This window comes from Brienomyrus brachyistius, chromosome 17 (assembly GCF_023856365.1).
Source record: "Brienomyrus brachyistius isolate T26 chromosome 17, BBRACH_0.4, whole genome shotgun sequence".
Taxonomy (NCBI): Eukaryota; Metazoa; Chordata; class Actinopteri; order Osteoglossiformes; family Mormyridae; genus Brienomyrus; species Brienomyrus brachyistius.
In genome coordinates, this window is record NC_064549.1 from 23,106,998 (window position 1) to 23,126,465 (window position 19,468).

The following is a 19,468-nucleotide window of genomic DNA, read 5'->3' on the forward strand; positions in this document are numbered from 1 at the left end:
TAGCTTGTACAAAACGGGGAAATTTCTTGTTCTTTCCTCTCTCCTCCTTCCTCATTCACAATGAAAGTTCGGTTGGTAACTCTAGCTAGTTGGGTGTATGTTAGTCAGTGTTGTTTGCAATTAGGGTGTATACACGGCTACGAAATTTGGGATTCCAGAATAACCCACCCTAGACATATTTAATACCAAAGTGTTCAACTTCATTAATTGTTGTACCATAAAGATTTTTATTAACAAAGAACACTGAGTACGTAGTCTATAAAAGAAACCTCGGGCATTTATGGTTCAAGCTTCATATGTTTTTTCCAGCTCCATTTAATACTACAAGTTCCATCGAGCATCATACATATAACTGGAAATAAATTTATACTTTAAACCGAGTGACATAAGCAGTTATCATCTCAACTCCTGGATATATCTCAATATTACTTTCATGCGGATTTTCCGAAAGCGACTAAGCGTTACAAACATATCCGAACCGAGTCAAAATATCAATCGCGGAGTGAAACTCTGGGATAAGTGTCAGTCGGCCTCCCAAATGGTCTGCCAGCTGCGTGGGCCGGAGCAGTTTGCTAAACTCCCAGTGTTTCGGGACGGGACCCCGGGGACATACGAGTTAGGAGACCCGCTGGACGGGAGCCCCGAGAAAAACAACAACAGAAAACAGAAATTGTAGGAGTGAAACATCGGTACGGTTACAATACATCGGGAGACATTTTGCACTCCCTCTTCCAGATAGCTTGCTAGCCGGGTAAAGTAGTTTTATTCTACAGGCTGTGCATCCTGCACGGAAAGACTGTCAGAACCGGACGCATCGCAGGCAAGTACTTTACCCATAAACCGGATCACTGATCTTATACCGCAGTGCCAGCTTGCTGTATATTCTGTCTCGCTGCTAGCACTTTCTGGAGGGGTGCTGGTGATATTATTATTAGTAATAAACGTAACAATTGGAGCAAATCGATTCTCACCGACTAACAAACTCCGGCTCCTCGGGGAATGGGTGGCCTGTGTCGGTGAGGGTTTGCTGCCGGCTTGGTGGCTAGTCGGTGTCGGCTCAGGGTTTATTTAGCCAGCTAGCGGGGCGCTGGGATCGAAACCGTCGGTGGACCTGACACGCAGACGGCGTTTTGGGGAAAGGACGGCTGTTGATAGTCACCAAGCTGCATAGACTGGCGCTGCTTGACTGTAACGTAACTGTGTGAACAGTACGCTTCATTTGGCTTTCAGAGGTGTCCCTTTGCCACCTACAGAGCCTGCAGGGTTTGGTGTCGGGAGCGGCAGCGGCTACATGACGGGGCGCCCGGCTGCCTCGCGCTGATCCGGAGTGACGCCGCCGCGCGAGCGCGCCCGTGTGAAGCGGCTTCAATCCGGATCGGAAAATGTCTCCTCTTCTCATCGCCCTTCTGGCGCTATGTCTCCTTGCAGTTTTGGCTACCTTGCTTTTCAGGTAGGACCCTTGGTTTAATCATCACACAAAATGCAATCTTCATGTAATTACATGGTTCTCGGTCATTTCAGAGCTGAAAAAACATATAAGGCTTGAACCATAAATGCCCGAGGTTTCTTTTATAGACTGCGTACTCAAGTATTCGGGTGTTGGTTCAGTGCTAACAGTACACACACCCAGTACTGTAAATAGTGCTGAGTTGTCCGTAGCATTGCTTGGAGTGACGTGTTGTGGAACGTCTCCCGTTTCTGTGATTTTAATCAACTCCAGATTCATTGTCTTCTTGGGTTGCCCTGCAAACTGGAACATTAGGGCTGCTTTTTACACACACACACACACACACACACAAGTGCTGGCTTGTCTCAACAAAGACATTTCACATGCAGCACACACACACTTGCATGTTTACATGTGTGGAAAGAGCACAAGAACACTGAAACTGAAGGGGTTTAGGGTATGTGGTGAGTTTATCCAAAATATTTTTTGGTTACATAATGACTGATCTAAATTCCCCTTGGTTTTTTGGCAATATAGTGTGTACATATGTGTGCATCTTCTACCCGTGGACTAGTTTGAGAAAAACAATGTCGTTATTTCTTCAGTGTCATTTGCAGACGTGCGGCCTGTTTTCCTTCCTTTAAACGGCAACCCCCATGTCGATCGACAGGTCTCCCTTGCAGTCACATGGTCTGTCTTGACATCCAGACATGTCTGTGCCCACCCCCTCCATACAGGTGGTTTGTCCGTTGCCTGGCTGTGCGCTTCTTCAGTAACAAGCTGAATGCCAGCCTGAAGATCGGCTCTGTGGGCCTGTTCTCTGTCAGGACCATCAGTATCCAGTTCCAGCCTCAGCAGACCCTGGTATGTCGCCACGTCCTTCCAGTCCCCCTTAGTCGGTTCACCTCCCTCTCTCCATCTCTGTGCTCGGTAGCCCTCAGCTGTGTAAATACTCAGCAAGACGGTCATATTAAATTATCATTTAATGAGACTGTATGGCTCAAAGTCCATTTTAATTGTTAAATTTTGTAGTTTAGGATAGTTGCAATGCAGACCACCTTATTAATGAAATTTGCCTTTTTTTTAACAACAAATGCATTGCTGTTTTTATGCAGGAAATTGACAGCATATGGATTTCAAGCAAAGTGTTGAACCCAGACCTACCGTGAGTGCTGTGTTTGTTACAGCGAGCAAATCTCCTATCATAGACACCCCCCCCCCCCCCCCCCCATTTGTGGTTCTGAATAACAGTGTCTGCTGGCTGAATGAAGCATATTAGCAATGTAAATGTACGCACTCAGTGGCTGAGTGTTGCGTTTTCCATCTCTTCCAGGCGGTACCTGGCTCTGTGCGTGGGCGAGACTCGGGTGCGCGTGGACCTCCAGGATCCCGTGAGGCGCCGCAGCCCTAAGGATGCTGGTGAAGATGTGGCCCGGCTGCGGGCCAGCTCTGCGGCCCTCCGTTTCCTGTCTCAGGTATGGCCCAGGGGCTCCGCCGGATGCTGCTTCCGTCCGATGGGCCGCTAAGCTGAGCTGTTTCCCGGCAGGGCGTCCCGGGGAGTGCAGACGTCTCTGCTGCACTTTAACCCTCTTTATGGCGCTGAAGTGACCACTGTCATGCTCGGTGTGATTTTCCCACCCTCTGTGCTGACACCCTCCTCATGTTCTGTCCCCCTTCCCAGCTTGTCTCCTTCCACGTTGACTCCATCAACATCATGGTGCTGAACTTGGCGCTGGCGGAGTCCCTCTGGCACATGACGGCCACAGGCATCACACTGCTGCTGGACTGTCACAGTAAGAGGTGAGCTCTGACCCCCCTCCCCCCCCCGGACCCTGCCCACCATGTGCTCGGATATCTGCAGCAATGTTTTTGTGGTAGCGAGGCTGGTGGGCACACGACTCACTGAAAGCTGGCCTTTTGCCCCCCCCCCCCCCCCAGGTTGGGCTGGGACTTTTCCGTGGGACAGCTGAGCAGCAAGGTGCTAAAGAGCAGTCATCTGGTGAGACCCCCCCCCCCCCCCCCGCCCTAACCCCTGTTGCCAGCATCTAACTTGTGGCGAGGCTGACATCAAGTGAGAATAACGTAACAATGTGATACCAATGGGAAGGCTCTGTCTCACTGATCTGCCTCTGACGGGTGTCAGTTGCTGATTGGCAGTCGCCCTCAACGCATTGAGACTTCACAATTCCTTTCCCAGAGTCTGTTGTTGCCATGACAACCACTTTGCCGCGACGTGAGAATGTATGCAGCATTTAATTCTGCAGTCGTTTACTTCCATCAGTTGACCATTGCGTGAATCAGAAGCGAAGATATGAATTGAAATCCTTATAAAATTTGAAATGTGAATGCTTCTGACGAGTGTGTGGATGTGTGACTGACCCAGTTTGATAAGCCGTGTTGTTCTGGCGCCGTGTGGCCTTTGATGATTGAGGCTTCCTACCCAAGCTGCCGATCATTTCATTTCCTTTTGTGAAAAGATGCTTAACTATCCTAATTATTTTTGGCTGACCCTAGCCTGTCCCCCTGTCCCTGTTAGCAGGACACATGTCTGGCGGAGGTGTCCCTCAGCCTGGTCCTGTCAGGGGACGTGGTAGGGCCGGGTCTGCGTCCGGGCCGGTTGGCACTGAGCGTCCGTACGCTGTTGGCGGAGCTGCACGAGGGTGCGTTCATCAGCCCGCCACTGCTCCCCCTGCAGGCGGAGGCTGTCACTGACGGAGAGGGTGAGTCAGTCGAGACGGACCGACGGCCTTCACAAGCCGTTACGGCAGGGATCTTTCTGGCTGTGTCCGCTCAAGGGTGTTCATTCCAGTTGGCGTTCCTGGCGTTCCCGACGTGCCATTGTGTGAGCAGCCGTCCTTCGTGCAGACGGCAGACGTGGAGCGCATCCACCAGCTGTTCCCGGAAAGGGCGAGCGTGGAGCTGGAGAACACCAACATCACTGTGTCCATGCACAGCCAGAAGAGGTCAGTGGCTCGGGGTCTTTTCACCCGAGGGCTGGGGGGTGGTGGGGGTAGTCGCCGGTGATCGCACACGTCCTCACACGCCCTCCGGGTCCCGCAGGCACCTGAACTGGACGCTGAAGGCTCTGAAGCTGAAATACGGCCGTGAAGATGAGCAGCTTCCCTTGAAGAGCTTCAGGCCCGAGCTGAGCTTCCCCCAGAGTAGCCTGGAGCTCCTGCTGGAGGGTGGGGGGGCCGAAGCGACACCGCCGTTATAATCATAATAGCGATAAAGCATCACGGCCGTCGTGTGTGACACAGTAACACCTCCCCTTACCATGCTGCATTGCCATGGCAATTCTGTTTATTAATGCATTTTAAAACCATTAAGAAATATGAAAATTACCTTTGGCCGCTCAATTTTAAATTAGCGATTTATTGACATTACAGATATATTTTGCAACAAAATTTTATAAAAACATAGTTGTGGCCAGTGGGTTGACTGGTAGCCTGGTGTAACTTTGGTCCTGTCTGTGGCTGTGTGCCTGTCTGTTTGTTTGTATGCGTGTGTCTGCACTTGCAGATGGGCTGCTCCTCTCTCAGAGCCGTCAGCGAATAGTCTGCCTCAACTCACTCAGGACTGTTCTCCAAGTAAGTCATCATTGGCTGCACACTCTGCATTTGTCTTGTCTTTATTTCGCAGCTGATTGGTTGACTTGTACCGCCACCCACCCCCCAGGTAACATCTGTCGACGTCTCTGGTTCTGTCACTGTGAACACGTGCATCATACACTACCGCCACCAGGAGTTCTCCCATTGGCTAGACCTGTTTCCATGGAAGCAGCTCTTCCGCAGGAAAGCGTTGCGCAGGAAGAGGTGAGGTCACACTCCATTGGGGTGCGAGGGGGGAGCCGCTTTTTGGCCTGACCGTGCTCTTAGGAGTAAAAGCCGCCCGTTGCCCCCCTAGGCTGTACCCTCACCTAGACGCCCCCATGACGATCAGCTCCTCCATGTCCAACGTCAACGTGTCTGTGCAGCTGGGAGACACGCCCACCTTCGCTGTGGGCTTCCTGTCCGCAAGCTCGGGTGAGCAGTGTTTGCCGGTATAAGAGAAATAAGTCACAGTAAGATGGAGTTGAGGGAAGATCACCCCGGCCAGGGATGGGGCTGTCACATCAGGCCTGCCCTGCGGACAGAGCCAGGGATGGGGGGCAAAGAGCTGTTACTGATTTGTGTGTATCTGTTTGTGCTTGTACCTCACAGAGCTGAAACACCTCATGGATGTCCCGGCCCCCACCCCGGAGCCCCAGCCCCCCCAGGTCCTCCACCAGCACATCTCCCTGTCGCTGGACCACTTCTGGTGGCGTGTGGGCCAGGGCTCGCATATCCAACAGGCCCCGCACCCCCCCAGCAAGCACGTCTGGGGGGAGGCCCTCATCCTGGACTCCCTCACTCTCCAGGTAGCCCCCGGCGGATCCGGGACAGCCACGGTAGTCATGGTGACCATCTACTTCGCTTAGTCACTATCCACATCTGTGCGACACAGGGCAGCTGTAACCGGCCCCAGGTGACGGTTGTTGCCGATGGACCCCACGGCGCTGTGTCTGTGGAGTCATCCCTGCGGGGCCTACAGGTCGAGGTGTCGGAGACCTGTGTGCAGTGCTTGTCCCGGGTGTCGTCCCTGCTGCCGCGGTGGGCCGCCAGGGCTCCTAAGGGGCCGGCCAATGGGGTGAGCTCCCCTGCCGCCCCCGGCCACCCACCGCTGCTCCTCAAGGTGGATCTCAGCCTGGAGGATACCAACATCTTCACACTGTCCAATGTGGCGGGTGAGTCCCTGTCCCTGGCTGACTCGCTACACTCCTGGAGGTTAACAGAATCGCCGTTATTCAGTGGTTCTGCTTAGCCTGTCTCCTGCCAATCCCCTGGGCCTCTCCACGCTCTCCCAGGTGCCATCTGCCTGCGGGTCGACATGGTGACAGCCCTGGGCACCACGGAGACGTCGCAGCTCTCGGTGCAGGGCATGTCCCTCTCGGTGGTGAAGTCGCTGACGGATACCATGGAGCCATGTAGTCCCGCAGCCCAGACGCTTAGCCCCATCCTCAGCCTCGCCGCCCTGGTGGCCTCTTTCAGCACTAGCACCAGGGCTCTCAAGGTCAGTCCGAGTCTTTCTGCTCCTGTCTGGCGGTCGGCGTCCAAATCAGGATCACGCTCTCACCCCATGTCCCATTCGCAGATCCAGTGTGAGGAGGAGGTGACCGCTCAGTGGACGCCAGGTGACCACATGTTCCTCTACCATCATGCGACAGAGTGCAAAGGATGTTGGGAAACCCTGTCTCTTACCCTGGGGCGGCAGGAGGAACTGGAGGCGGGGGAGAAGGAGGGCGGGGGGGGCACCGGAGGCGGACGGGAGGAAGGAGCTGAGTGTGTACCTGGAGGTTGGCCGTGCGCAGCTCTCTGCCTACGTTACCAGCCAGAACTTCATCGTGGTTCGTGCGGCAGCGCTCTCTCTGGCGCGGCACGGTGGCTCCACCCACCTGCGCTCCCCGCACCTCGTCTTCAACTTCGACGGCAACGACATTGTGACGCTGACAGACGCGGAGCTCCGGGCCCTGCCTGAGCTCGAGGAGGCCACTCTCCTGCGTCCCAGCTTCCCCTTCCTCGCCACCGACCATAACCGGGCTTGGGTGCTCTCCGTTGCCAGCCTGGCCCTCGAGTTCCCCTACCAGTACAACTTCTCTGCCACCTTCGATGAGGCCATTGCTGTGCAAAAGTGGCTGCGGTCCCTGCACCGGGCCACCAGCACCGAGCTGGTCCCGCCCGAGGCCCGGCCCCTCCCCCCAGACCTGGTGTTCCGTGTGGCCCAGTTCTGCTTTGTCTTCCTGGATGACGTCTTCGAGATCAAGCTGCGTGACAATTACGAGCTGATGAAGGACGAGGGCAAGGAGAGCGCCAAGCGGCTGCAGCTGCTGGACCGGCGAGTGGCGGAGCTGCGTAAGCAGCACGGCGAGCTGTTGCCCGCACGCAAGATCGAGGAGCTGTACGCCTCGCTGGAGCGCAAGCACATCGAGATCTACATCCAGCGCTCGCGCCGCCTCTATGCCAACACGCCCATGCGCAAGGCACTGCTGACTTGGACCGCGTCCGATGTGGAGGCCGTGGTGCTGGCCGACCGCGCACTTCACGGGCCTGAGCGCGTTCGTGAGCAGCTACGTGACATCGATGCTGCCAGTCCCTTCCCACGGGACGGCCTGCCGCTGGTGGTGCAGTGGGGGCGTGCCGTCAGGTTCAAGCTCACCACCTTCCTGGGTGAGATGATCAGATAGTTTTGGGGGGGATGTTCATTATAGGAATTAACAGATGCACCAATTAAGCCAATTAGCATATGTTGCCTCAGAGGCCAGTTGTTCTCAAACTGGTTGTTCAAAGGTCCGCAACAGATTAATGTTCAAAATCAGAGGTCTGGAGCAATTTTCAAAAGCAAAACAGCATTTCATGAAATTAACAATAACCTTTGATATCAACTGAAATGAGAACGCTTTAACGCTCACTGATCGTTTAGATTCTCTGTCTTTGGGGAGGAGGGATTATGGTGAGGTGTGTGTGTGTGTGTGTGTGTGTGTGTGTGTGTGTGTGTGTGAGAGAGAAATTTGGTTTCTTCACTGTATTTTTGTGCTTCATAACACATTAAGCCTTTTCACGTTAGCCATATTGATTCATGAGGTGCAATTACCGGTTGGATCCGGATTAACTTGAGTTCAGTCTGCATCCAAGCTGCTCCGCTATCTCTGGTCATTTGGGGAAATTATGCACATTTCTTATCCCGTCTATATCAACTAGTCAAAACAACTTGCTAACTACATACCGAACCCGCCTAAGTGACGCTTCTTTATTAATTTCACCTGCATTTATATGCCTGAATTTGCAGCTCAGAAGCACCGATTGTGGTTCCCATGATGTGATTCTGATCTTCTGATACGCAGTGCGAATTCGGGACTACCCCCGCTATCTGTTTGAGATTCGGGACTGGAAGCTGGCGGGACGCCTCATTGGCACTGAGCAAGACGGTCAGGCACGGGCCCGGCGCCGTCAGGTGGTCCACCTGGGGTCGCCCTGGGGTGACATCACTGTCCATCGGAACATACCCCCCCTGAAATTCTACTACGACTTCCACTGTGAGTCCTCTTTTCTCAAGGGGTTTCATCATTGAGGTGAAGCACTAGTCAGGAGACACTTGTTTTGGTGTGAAAAGTCACGTTCATTTTTGGGTCATCTTCCCGCTCTCCTCCAGCTGATATTGCCCGATACACCATCGTATGGGGGCCGTGCTGGGACCCAGCCTGGACTCTGATTGGCCAGGTGGTGGACCTGCTGACCAAACCTACAGCCGACCCCTCCCCACCCCTGGCTTGGTGGGACAAGAGCCGAATGCTTCTTCACGGTCGCTGGGTCATGGACATCGAGCAGGCGAACCTGCACCAACTTGCCACCGAGGTACAAACTGCACTGTACTCGCATCAGCTCAATTAGTATGTACTACGTCTGAACTCTGTCTCTGTACTTAGATCAGCTCTGGACCATGTGCTTAATGGTGTAGCAGAAGGTGTCATATTTTAACCCCCGTTTTGGTGACTCTCTTTCCCAGTACAGCTGTTCTGGCGTTTCGGTTTGTTTTCCTACATGCGAGTGACACTGGCTGATCTCACTCCCACACCCCCCAGGATCCGTACAACACCACGGAAAACTTGCACTGGGAGTGGAACAAGTTGACGTTTGAGTGGAACCCAGGACAGTTTGTGTTCAAGGGGGACATGGACGTCAACGTCAGGACAGCCTCCAAGTGAGTACCGCGGTGGCCGGCCTGCCGGCGTGAGCCGCCCTGACCCTGAGTCACGCTCCCGCCGTCCCCAGGTATGACGACATCTGCTTCCTGAACCTCCCCAACCTACACATGACGCTGGACCTCCAGTGGCTCTGCCATGGCAACCCGCACGACCATCACGCCGTGATGCTCTGCTCGGCCGAGAGCGTGGCCGACCTCACTTCGGGCCAGTCGCACGACTCGTACCGCGCCTTCCGTTCCGAGAACCTCAACCTCGCCATCACCATGGACCTCAACCGGCCGCCGGAGGCCGACAAGGGTACGGCCTTCGTCTGTCATATCTGTGAGCCATCCCAGCTGCCTGGGTCCGTTCCCTTGGCAATGCTGTATCTCATATCCTTCCCACTCAGAACCCTACCTGCCCAGGATCCTGTTGTACAGCAGCACCCTGCGCTGGATGCAAAACTTCTGGGCCACCTGGACCAGCGTGTCGCGGCCCATCTGCCGGGGGAAGCTCTTCCACAGCCTGCGGCCTGTACGCAAGAAGCTGGGCCAGCACTACAAGCAGATGTCCTACACCGCGTCCTTCCCGCAGCTTCAGGTGGAGGCTCCTTTAAGAGGCACTACTGAGCATGCTCATTCCGGTGACATGTCATCCTTCCCCCGGGCAGGTGCCCTACTGAGCATGCTCATTCTGCTGACATGTCGCCCTTCTCCCGTGCAGGTGCTGTACTGGGCCTCCTTCGCCCAGCAGCGTGGCATCCAGGTGGAGTGCACCCGCGGCCACGTTTTTACCCGAGGAGCCCAGAGACTCATCCCACAGGGTGAGAGCCTTGCATAGCCACCTTGGGGGGTGGGATCGTGGGTGTCGCACCCCGTGGGCGCCGTCTGAGCTCTCTCTCCCTGTGTGTCCTGTCCCGTCAGCCGGCACCGTGATGCGGCGCCTCATCTCGGAGTGGAACGTGACCCAGATGGTGAGTGAGCTGTCCATGGTCACCGTCCACCTCATGGCCTCCACCTGGGACGAGACGGCGGACCACCAGATGGACGCCCAGGTGAAGAAGACTCACCTGCTCAGCCTGTCCTCACTCAGCTACCAGCGGCAGAGCCACCACATGGAGGAGGTGAGCCCGAGAGCTCGCTCCAAAAGTAGCTTTAGACTAGAGAACAAAAGGAATAAACTTCCCGATTTACTGCTTTTGTTACCATCTGGAGCACAAATCATAGGGATCATTAAGCTGCTGGAAAATGTCTGCGCTCGGGACCGTGGCTCGTCGTCATGGCGCCCTGTTGACTGGAGGTAACTGCCCTGGCAGGATGCGAGTGCCAAGGGGGAAGAGAACGCCTCCTACACCCATAGGCTGTGCCTGGTGGACCTGCGGGCGTCCTGGACCACGACCAACCGCAATATCGCCTTTGGCCTTTATGAGGGGTACAAGAAGGCGGCGGTGCTGAAACGTAACCTGTCCACAGAGGCACTGAAGGGGCTGCGTATCGACACTCAGGCCCCTGCCAAGAAGGTCAAGCGCTCTGCCTCCACCTACGTCCCCAACAGCACGCCTTCTGCCCCTGTCGCCCCCGCTGCCAGCCGCCCGGAGAAGACCCAGAGCGAGGGTAAGCCTGCCCGCCATGCAGCCGCTGGCCCTCGCCACTGCCGTCCGCATGTATGAAACCGCGTGGCTCCCCCGCCCCTTTCCAGGCACATCCATGCTGCAGAAGTTGATCGAGGAGACGGACAAGTTCGTGGTCTTCTCAGAGGAGGAGTCCGGCATGAGCGACCAGCTGTGCGGCACCGCCGCCTGCCAGACGGACGACGTCTACAACCGCAACTGGTTCATCGAGCTGGTCAACTGCCAGGTGCGTGTGGTGCGGACGGCGCCCTCAGCGTGGTGTTAATGCTGCGTGTGAGGTACCGGATTGCCGTTCTGAGACCCCCGTGTGTGTGCGCCCACCCCTGGCAGATGATGCTGCGGGGCACAGAGACAGCCGGCTGTGTGCTGGTGTCGGCTGCCAAAGCCCAGCTGCTGCAGTGCGAGCACCACCCAGCCTGGTACAGCGACACCCTCAAGCAGAAGACCAGCTGGACGTGCCTGTTGGATGGCATGCAGTACTTTGCCACCATGGAGCCCAATCCCACCGAGCAGGAAGACTGGCAGCTCTGGCTCGAGGTGGGCGGAGCTACAGGGGGCGGGGCATACTGCTGTTATGCTCATTGTCACGCAATTGGAGGGTGGAAATTAGAGGGTTGTTGACTGACAGGCTCTTGTATTTGCCGCCATAGGTCAAGAATATCGAAGAGCACAGACAGCGTCACCTGGACTCGGTCCAGGAGCTGATGGAGAGCGGCCAGGCTGTAGGGGGCATGGTGAGCACCACCACAGGTACTATCCTCGTCCCCCCCCCGTCCCCCCCCAACCACACACAGACAAACACACACAGGCTTCAGGGGCCTGAGCCTACAGATGTAATGAAAAAAGGATCATTTTCACAGAGCGTTTCTTCTGAAGCAAAGTGCTGCCTTCTCATGTCATATGTCCCCCCCCCCCCCCCCCCCCCCCCGCAGACTGGAACCAGCCCTCCCAGGTGCAGGAGACGCGGCAGGTCCAGCGCATCATCTCGCGCTGCAACTGCCGCATGTACTACATCGGCTACAGCCATGACATCGACCCTGAGCTGGCCACACAGATCAAACCGCCAGAGACACGGGATAGCCATGAGAAGGAGGACCTCCTGAAAAAGCAGGCTGGTGAGGCTTCATGAACCACTTGCTGTATTGCCCCAAAGCACACCAAGAGTGCCATCTAGTGGGGTCAAAAAATACAACACATGGTTCATGAAGCTTCATATCGTCATCACCACCCATCATCCTGTGCGTAGGTGCCGTGGACACTTTCACCCTGATTCACCATGACCTCGAGATCTCCACCAACCCGGCCCAATACGCTATGATCCTGGACATCGTCAACAACCTCCTGCTTCATGTGGAACCCAAGCGCAAAGTGAGGCTCGTGGCATCACCTGCGTCAGCCTCGTGTCCAGCCTTTTTTGAGGCTCACCCCCCAACCCCCATGTCCCCCAGGAACACAGCGAGAAGAAGCAGAGGGTCCGCTTCCAGCTAGAGATCTCCAGCAACCCTGAGGAGCAGAGGAGCAGCATCCTGCATCTGCAGGAGGCCGTCAGGCAGCACATGGCACAGATCCGACGACTGGAGAAGCAAATCTACTCCAATGTAAGGGTGAACCCAGCCCAGGCTAGCCACGCCCCTTCCCATCACAAGGCACCGTCCAATTAAAGGCGCCACTGACATTGGCAGTCTTCCAATACCGCCTGTCCCGTGTGTGCCCTCAGTCTCAGCAGGATGAGATGTCAGATGTCAACCTGAAAATGCAGAACCAGCTGAACCAGGAGAAGATGGACATGCAGATGAAGAGTGAGGAACTCAACATCCTCATTCGGTGAGGCGTGGTGATCGAGGCCCCCTGGTGGCCGTGTAGTGTCTGACCTTGGGGTAGGGGTGGGCTTATGTTAATGGTGGCTCCGTATTCCCAGCTGCTTTAAGGACTTCCAGCTACAGCGGGCGAACAAGCTGGAGCTGAGGAAGCCCCCCGAGGACGTGAGCGTGGTGCGGCGCACCGAGATCTACTTCGCACAAGCGCGCTGGTGCCTCACCGAGGAGGATGGCCAGCTGGGCATCGCCGAGCTCGAGCTGCAGAGGTTCATGTACAGCAAGGTGTGAGGCTTGAACCCCCCCTGGCAGTCCAGCTGGGGGTGCTGCCCAGCCCACAGACACCCACCCCAGGCACCATCTAACCACCCCACCCACCTTTGTCCTACAGCTCAATAAGTCAGATGACACGGCAGAACATCTGCTGGAGCTGGGCTGGTTCACCATGAACAACCTGCTCCCCAATGCAGCCTACAAGGTACCCAGAACCACTCATATTTCCCAGAATTCCAAGCAGCTGATGTCCAGAAAAACAGGCCCATTCTGCCTGGTTTGCTCATTCTTGCGGTTTCCAGTCCCTTAGACCAGAAACTTCCGCTGGTCCCGGGGTGGCATGCCCCAGCCCCTCCCTCAGGAGGCTTTATCCCCTTGACCTCCCTTCACCATTCCGTTTAATTAAATTCAGTGTTTAATTAATAACCCTGTGATGTGCGTGTCGTCAACCTGTTAGCGGTGTTCAGACTTCAGCTACTGGGAATACTGCCGTCCCAGAGTGGAACCAGTCACTCTGAGCGCTGGTGTTTAATCTGCCGCTCTGTTCTGTGCCCCCTGGGGGTGTATGTATGGCGTCAGGGGCTAACTGGCAACCCTCTGCAGGTGTCCATGATACCTGTCTCATGCCCAACACGAGACACAGCGCTTGCAATAAAATCAGCTGTGTTTTAGTTGCCTGCGTTGTGCTTTTTGACCTGAAGGGCGGCACTGTCCATCTCTGCCCCAGGTAGTGCTGCGGCCCCAGAGCCCCTGTCAGTCAGGCCGCCAGCTCGCCCTGCGCATCTTCAGTAAGGTCCGCCCCCCCGTTGGTGGGATCTCTGTCAAGGAGCACTTTGAGGTGAACGTCGTGCCGCTCACCATCCAGCTCATGTACCACTTCTTCAAGAGGATGATGGGATTTTTCTTCCCTGGGAGGGAAGAGGAGGAGGAAATGGGTGACGAGGAGGACAAGTTCAGGCTGGTGACCACAGGTAGTGTTCGCCTCCTGTTTCCAGATGCTGTCTGCCCTGACCTGCACCGACCCCCCCCCCCCCCCCCCCCCCAAGTTTCTTCATGCTGGATGTGTTTCTCAATTTTATCCACAAAGGGGGCGCTGCTGCGGGTTGGGATGATGGTATTGAAGTGCTGTGTCACTCAGCTTCTCTCTCTGCTGCAGGTATCCCTGTAGGTAAACCCCGGCAGCTGGCTGAGGACTCCATGGGGGCCCTGGGCCCCGGGAAGGGGGTCAGCCAAGGGCTGAACCGGACAGCCGGCGTCAGGAGGTCCTTCCGCAAGCCCCCTGAGGTACACGACATCCGTTGCTTTACCTGCCTCTCAGCTTGTAAGTGCTCTTTCAAAGCGCGGAGAGACAGGAGTCTGTGGAGTGTTTTAGATGGCGGACAGTATCTGATAGTCATTCAGTCACATCAGGAGCATCGTTTTTACAGTATATCAGGTTCACAATTTTCAATAATGCTCTAATTGAAATGTAAGCCCCGCCCCCATAAGAATAAGTTGCCGTGTTATGAAAATATCTCTCGGTGACGTCTGCCTGTCCCAGCACCCCGTGGACGACATAGACAAGATGAAAGAGAGAGCAGCCATGAACAACTCCTTCATCTACATCAAGATTCCCCAGGTGCCCCTGTGCGTCAGCTATAAGGTGGGTGTGAGACATGCCTGCTCGTGGGGCAAGGTGGTCACGTGACACCGGGGCTTTTGGCTTACTGGACGAGTCGCGCATTTCCTTTGCAGGGTGAGAAGAGCAGCGTAGACTGGAAGGACCTGAACCTGGTTCTGCCATGTTTGGAGTATCACAACAATACCTGGACCTGGCTGGACTTTGCCATGGCTGTGAAGAGGGACAGCCGGAAAGCCCTGCTAGCACAGGTATGGGCCGGGCAAAGCGTGTGCTGGGGGCAGAGCCAAACACCAAACAAGGTGTGGGGGCGGGGCTAAACACCAAACAAGGTACGTGGCCCTCCCTCCTTATGTGGGGGCGGGGCCAAACACCAACATGCGGTCTTCCTTCCTTACATGGGGGCGGAGCCAAACACCAACATGTGGTCTTCCTTCCTTACATGGGGGCGGGGCCAAACACCAGTATATAGTCTTCGTTCCTTAAAGTATCAGAAACAAAATGTGTGTAGATTCAGCCTTTAGTGTGTCAGTCCCTGTTGCTTAGAGATTAGACAGGTTCCTGCTTTGAACCACATCCCATATGGGTTTTCGCACTGAACAGTCAGATCTGCGATCTTGATCTTGGCCCCCCCCCCCATCAGGTAATCAAAGAGAAGCTGCGGCTGAAACCGGCCTCAGGCTCAGAGCCGCGGGGGAAAGTGGCGGATGGCAGGGGCGACAGCGGGGTGCAGCAGCAGGAGGAGGACGAAAAGGCACGTCTGCTGATCGGCCTCAGCTCCGCCGACAAGAACGCCACCAAAAAGAGCATCTTCAGCCGCCGCAAGTGACCCCTGCCCCCAGGAGGCGGGGGCCTGGGGGGGGTCACATGGCTGGGTCTCTCTGGGTTTCTTTTTTCCTCAGGTCTGGAAGCTGAGGAAGTTATAGGCACGACACCCCCGGACACCCCCGCTGATGTTTCCTGTAAGCCTGCCTGAGCCACTTTGCAGATACTGGACATTGCAATCCTGTCACTAGCCACTAGGGTCTACTCCAGTCCTCCAGCAGCATCTACCCTTCAGACAGGGATTAACGGCAATGAAAGCGGGCTTTGTTCCCATCCCTGGGTCAGTGGGGTGTCTGAACCACGTGGGCCCCTGGTTTGTTTGGGTCCGAGGGGCAGGCATGACCAGCCAGGGCCCTGAGGGAATACATTTCCTGGAAGACCTGATGTTCCAATTTGTCCGGGAAGACTCATTTAATTCTTCAGCTTCCGTCTCAAGAACCAATTACTTTTTTTTTTCTTTTTTTTTTTCTTTTTTTTTTTATCATTTGATGGTAACTAAAGTCTGGACGGCCGCTGTGTGATTCTTAGGCTGGGTCCCTGTATGTGATCTAGTTTTGTGTTTTAGATTCATTCCAGCGTTAGTGTGTTTGGTCTCCTGCCGGATCAGGAATCTCAGCCAGGTGAAAATAGGACCCCCTGCCCCCGAACACTCATCCGCACACATGGAAAGCGTGTTCACTGGAAACGGGGTGGCGGTCCAATCCTGTACCCTTGACACTGTAGACCCACAGGCTAATGGTACAGCCTGTTCATATATGGGGTGTCCTCCTTTGTGGATGTGGGTTAAGAGTATTCAGTTCTGCAGTGCGACTTGCCACCCCCGACGCGCTTTCTGTTGTTGTTTGTAAATATTACAGACTCTCGCTAAAGTGACCAATCGCGTTGCCCCACCACTACATTACCTGTGCGATATTCAGCAGGAAAAGTCTCCGGAAAGTCCGGCAGCCTCGTGTTAAGGCGTTTCGCTTCTATTTACGGCGCTGTGGTGTGGAAAGCATTGGTGGCGGCGGTGAGCGTAAGAGAATCTAATGTCTAAATGATGTTTTGTAATTTTAACACTAAGGCACTTTTTAAGCAAAGTATTTTCGTGATATTTTTGTAACCGCGGCTCTTTCCCCCGTCTGTCCGTCCTTAGCTGCTGCTCAGCTTCCTCTTCTTGCGTTTTTCACTTTTTCTTTTTCCAGAACAAGGTGTCAGTTGTTTTTGTGGAAACTGTACAAAACACTGTAGGTTTAAAGTTCTCCTTTTCAACGCCATCCATTTCCTACACGTTGGCCTACAGGTGTTTGTCATTATAACTGGCCAATAAAAGCCAGCCAGCATGTACCTGCAGACCTAACTGCCAATAAAATGTCCCGATCACCACTGAAGGTGTTTCTGTCTCATTTATATGACACATTATATTGCTCTTTGTATTCAGCTGCCCCTGTGTCACCTTTTTAATATGTCCTGGATGAAACAGTAGCTCATGGTGAGCAGTAAGTGGGTAATAATTTCCTATTTAGTACATAAGCAAACGGTTGATTTGAATTCACAGCAGTGGGGTGGAGCTTCTCGTGGTTCTGATGTTGCAGATAATGTATTTTGTTTAACATTGTTTAACTGATTAGTGTACTCCTTCATCCAAAGCCCCGTACCATTTATTTGGTACATGCTGGTTGTGTGTGCCTGTGCCACACCGGTTCAGTGTGAAGGCCGAGTAAAACTCCCCCTGATCACATGACCACTCCCTCTGGCCCTCTGATTTACAGCCATACAGTGTAGCCTGGGTCAGCTACTTTAAACCGTTTTCTGAGTCATGGAACAGCCCCCCCCCCCCCACAGTGCCTTGCAGACTCACTGGCCACCTGTAGGGACATCTACCCTCTTAAAGTGCCTTCCTACAGATCAGTGGTCCAGCCCTGGAGTGCAGAGGGCCGATCCTGGTCACAGTGGGGCATCTGGAAATGGGCGGACTGGGCCGTAGTGTAAGTCGTAAGATATGATCCCCCCCCCCTGCTCCAAACCTGCTCTAGTCCTGAGTGCACATCTAACAAGTCAATAATTGACTACTGCATCGTCACAGAAAGGGACATTGTCCAACAGCTGGAAGGGGGCTATCATGTTCAGGACCTAGACATTGCTAAAATTTAAACATGAACCATTTCACTGTAGATTTAGCTACAAAATATATCCCCAATTCATGAAAATTAACACTGAATAGTCCTGCACTCGATACACTGAAGTACTTAGAGTGAACACTAGAGGGCCCATGAAGGCCAGGAATTAGAATATCAAGGTAGAAAGTTCCAGAACACTCTCATGCATGTGTATGTGCTGATTCATTTTTTTTGTTTGTACCAACATATAAACAATGGAATTTTTGTGGAAATTGCAGATTTTGTTTTAGCACAGTCCCTTGCCAGACACCTCTGGCTGATTTTCAGCTGTCCCATTGCCTTAAGTGTGGGTCAGCTTTCAGGATTTACTACACAATCCACAGGGAGCCATTCAGTTCCTGGGTGGAGTCTCCTTACAGCCACCGCTGATGGATGGTCCCTTGGGATTCTGGTATTCTCATTGGCTTTAAGGGCATGTGAGGCCGTGGGTTCATTCATTTGATTGCTTTATTTTGTTGTCCGCATTCACCACCCCTCAGGCTCCTGCTTGCCCCAGAGCCAGGGAACTGCAGCATACCTTGAAAGGTTTAATGTCCACCAGATGTGCTGCAGTCCTTCAGCCCAGCACTGTCTCTGCCCCCCTCCCCCCAGTTCTGACGTGTTTGACCTATGGCCAGGGGCTTCAGAAGCATTTTAAATTGGGGGGGGGGGTACACACTTGCATAAAACTAATATTTTATGTTAAATGTGGGGGGGTCCAAATGAATAATTGTGAAATGTGAGGGGGACGCGTCCCCCTCAGATTTAATGGCGCTACACCCAAACCTTGTGGGGGGGGGTGCTTATTTTTCTTCCTGTATTTTCTGTCTCATTTGATGACCAGTCCCCCTTGCTGTCTCCCCTCAGGTCCCGCATTGGTGTGTGGCCCCTGCTTGTCCTGAAGGGCCTGCTCCTGGATCTGAGCAGCTGGCAGAGACTGGGGGGCTTTGCTCTGGACTCTCTTGGGTCCCTCGGCCACCCACTGATCCATTCCCCACCCTGATCGACCCTGCACCTGATTACAAGCAACACTGCTCTGCCACACCAGGCCACTGCTAGTGATGCTATGACAGCAGGGGACTGGCAGCCTGCGTGGTGTTTCGAGAAAGATCCCTGACAGCAGCCTGCAGGTTCAGCTATTTAGCTTCAACTGGTATTCAGTTTCTAAAGAAGGAAAAGAGAAGTGAAGATCAATCTGTAAATGAACCCGATATCGACGCGCACCTACACAAACCAGGAGCTTACACAATAGTTACCGGTTCTGAAACTTCAGCTTTGCTCAGATAAACACAGCCGGTTACGTTCTTTTTTGTTTCCTGTTGTCCGTCTTGCGTGACTGAGTGACAAAATGTATGTGAGAACATTTCAAAATCGCACCAGGAACAACTGCCAGAAAGAAAACAGTATCGCTGAGTGTATTTGCTTTTTGTGCGTTTCCTCACGGAATGCCTTTTTGCTACACGCACTTACAAATGATAAGCATATTCTCACCAGCCGGAAGAACGCAGGGGTGAAGTTCGTGCCTAGCTGCCAGTTTCTGTCATTAAAGAAAGAACGGGGTCGGGTGACGTTCTATGGGAGGGGCTAAAATATTTTCAGACCATGCAGCCCTATAAGTGAAAAACATTGTCAAACGAAATCAGTGTAACTATCCTACATTAATGACCAAGCGATCAGTCTCTGTGCGACATCGTATTGTTTCATATTTTATTAATAGTCAGATGTAGCCTATCATTATTATCCACTGTCTTTTCATAATTTTTTTCCATAATCTTTTGGTGTAAAGGCCCACTTTTCTGTTTAGTAAATTTCAGTACACACGCATTCCGATGCAGACAATGTGATAAACTGTTACGTGTTTATTCTAAATCGTATTTAATATAATCCGTTATGCTCGTTCCCGGGAGACCGGGAGATTTTTATTTTATTTTATTTTTTTAGCTATAACTACAAAGCAAGGGTAT

The 19,468-nt window shown here is 53.7% G+C and overlaps 1 protein-coding gene across 1 annotated transcript; it reads left to right on the forward strand.

Annotated features, from left to right (window-relative positions):
* The first annotated feature begins 1,256 nt into the window (after nt 1-1,256).
* Nucleotides 1,257-16,731, forward strand: LOC125711615 (protein KIAA0100-like). Its single transcript, XM_048980723.1, is given in 39 exon segments — nt 1,257-1,450; nt 2,185-2,311; nt 2,563-2,612; nt 2,781-2,922; nt 3,129-3,247; nt 3,386-3,446; nt 3,987-4,167; nt 4,257-4,410; nt 4,508-4,632; nt 4,970-5,037; nt 5,126-5,262; nt 5,354-5,472; nt 5,650-5,846; nt 5,933-6,212; nt 6,333-6,538; nt 6,620-6,765; nt 6,767-7,692; nt 8,367-8,558; nt 8,675-8,877; nt 9,105-9,223; nt 9,295-9,524; nt 9,616-9,806; nt 9,930-10,029; nt 10,130-10,329; nt 10,522-10,819; nt 10,905-11,062; nt 11,167-11,373; nt 11,487-11,586; nt 11,769-11,951; nt 12,083-12,204; nt 12,285-12,434; nt 12,554-12,660; nt 12,755-12,935; nt 13,042-13,128; nt 13,651-13,894; nt 14,080-14,207; nt 14,464-14,565; nt 14,658-14,792; nt 15,185-16,731. Coding segments are annotated over 39 exon segments (6,729 nt in total). The 5' UTR covers nt 1,257-1,382; the 3' UTR covers nt 15,371-16,731.
* Nucleotides 16,732-19,468: the final 2,737 nt, after the last annotated feature.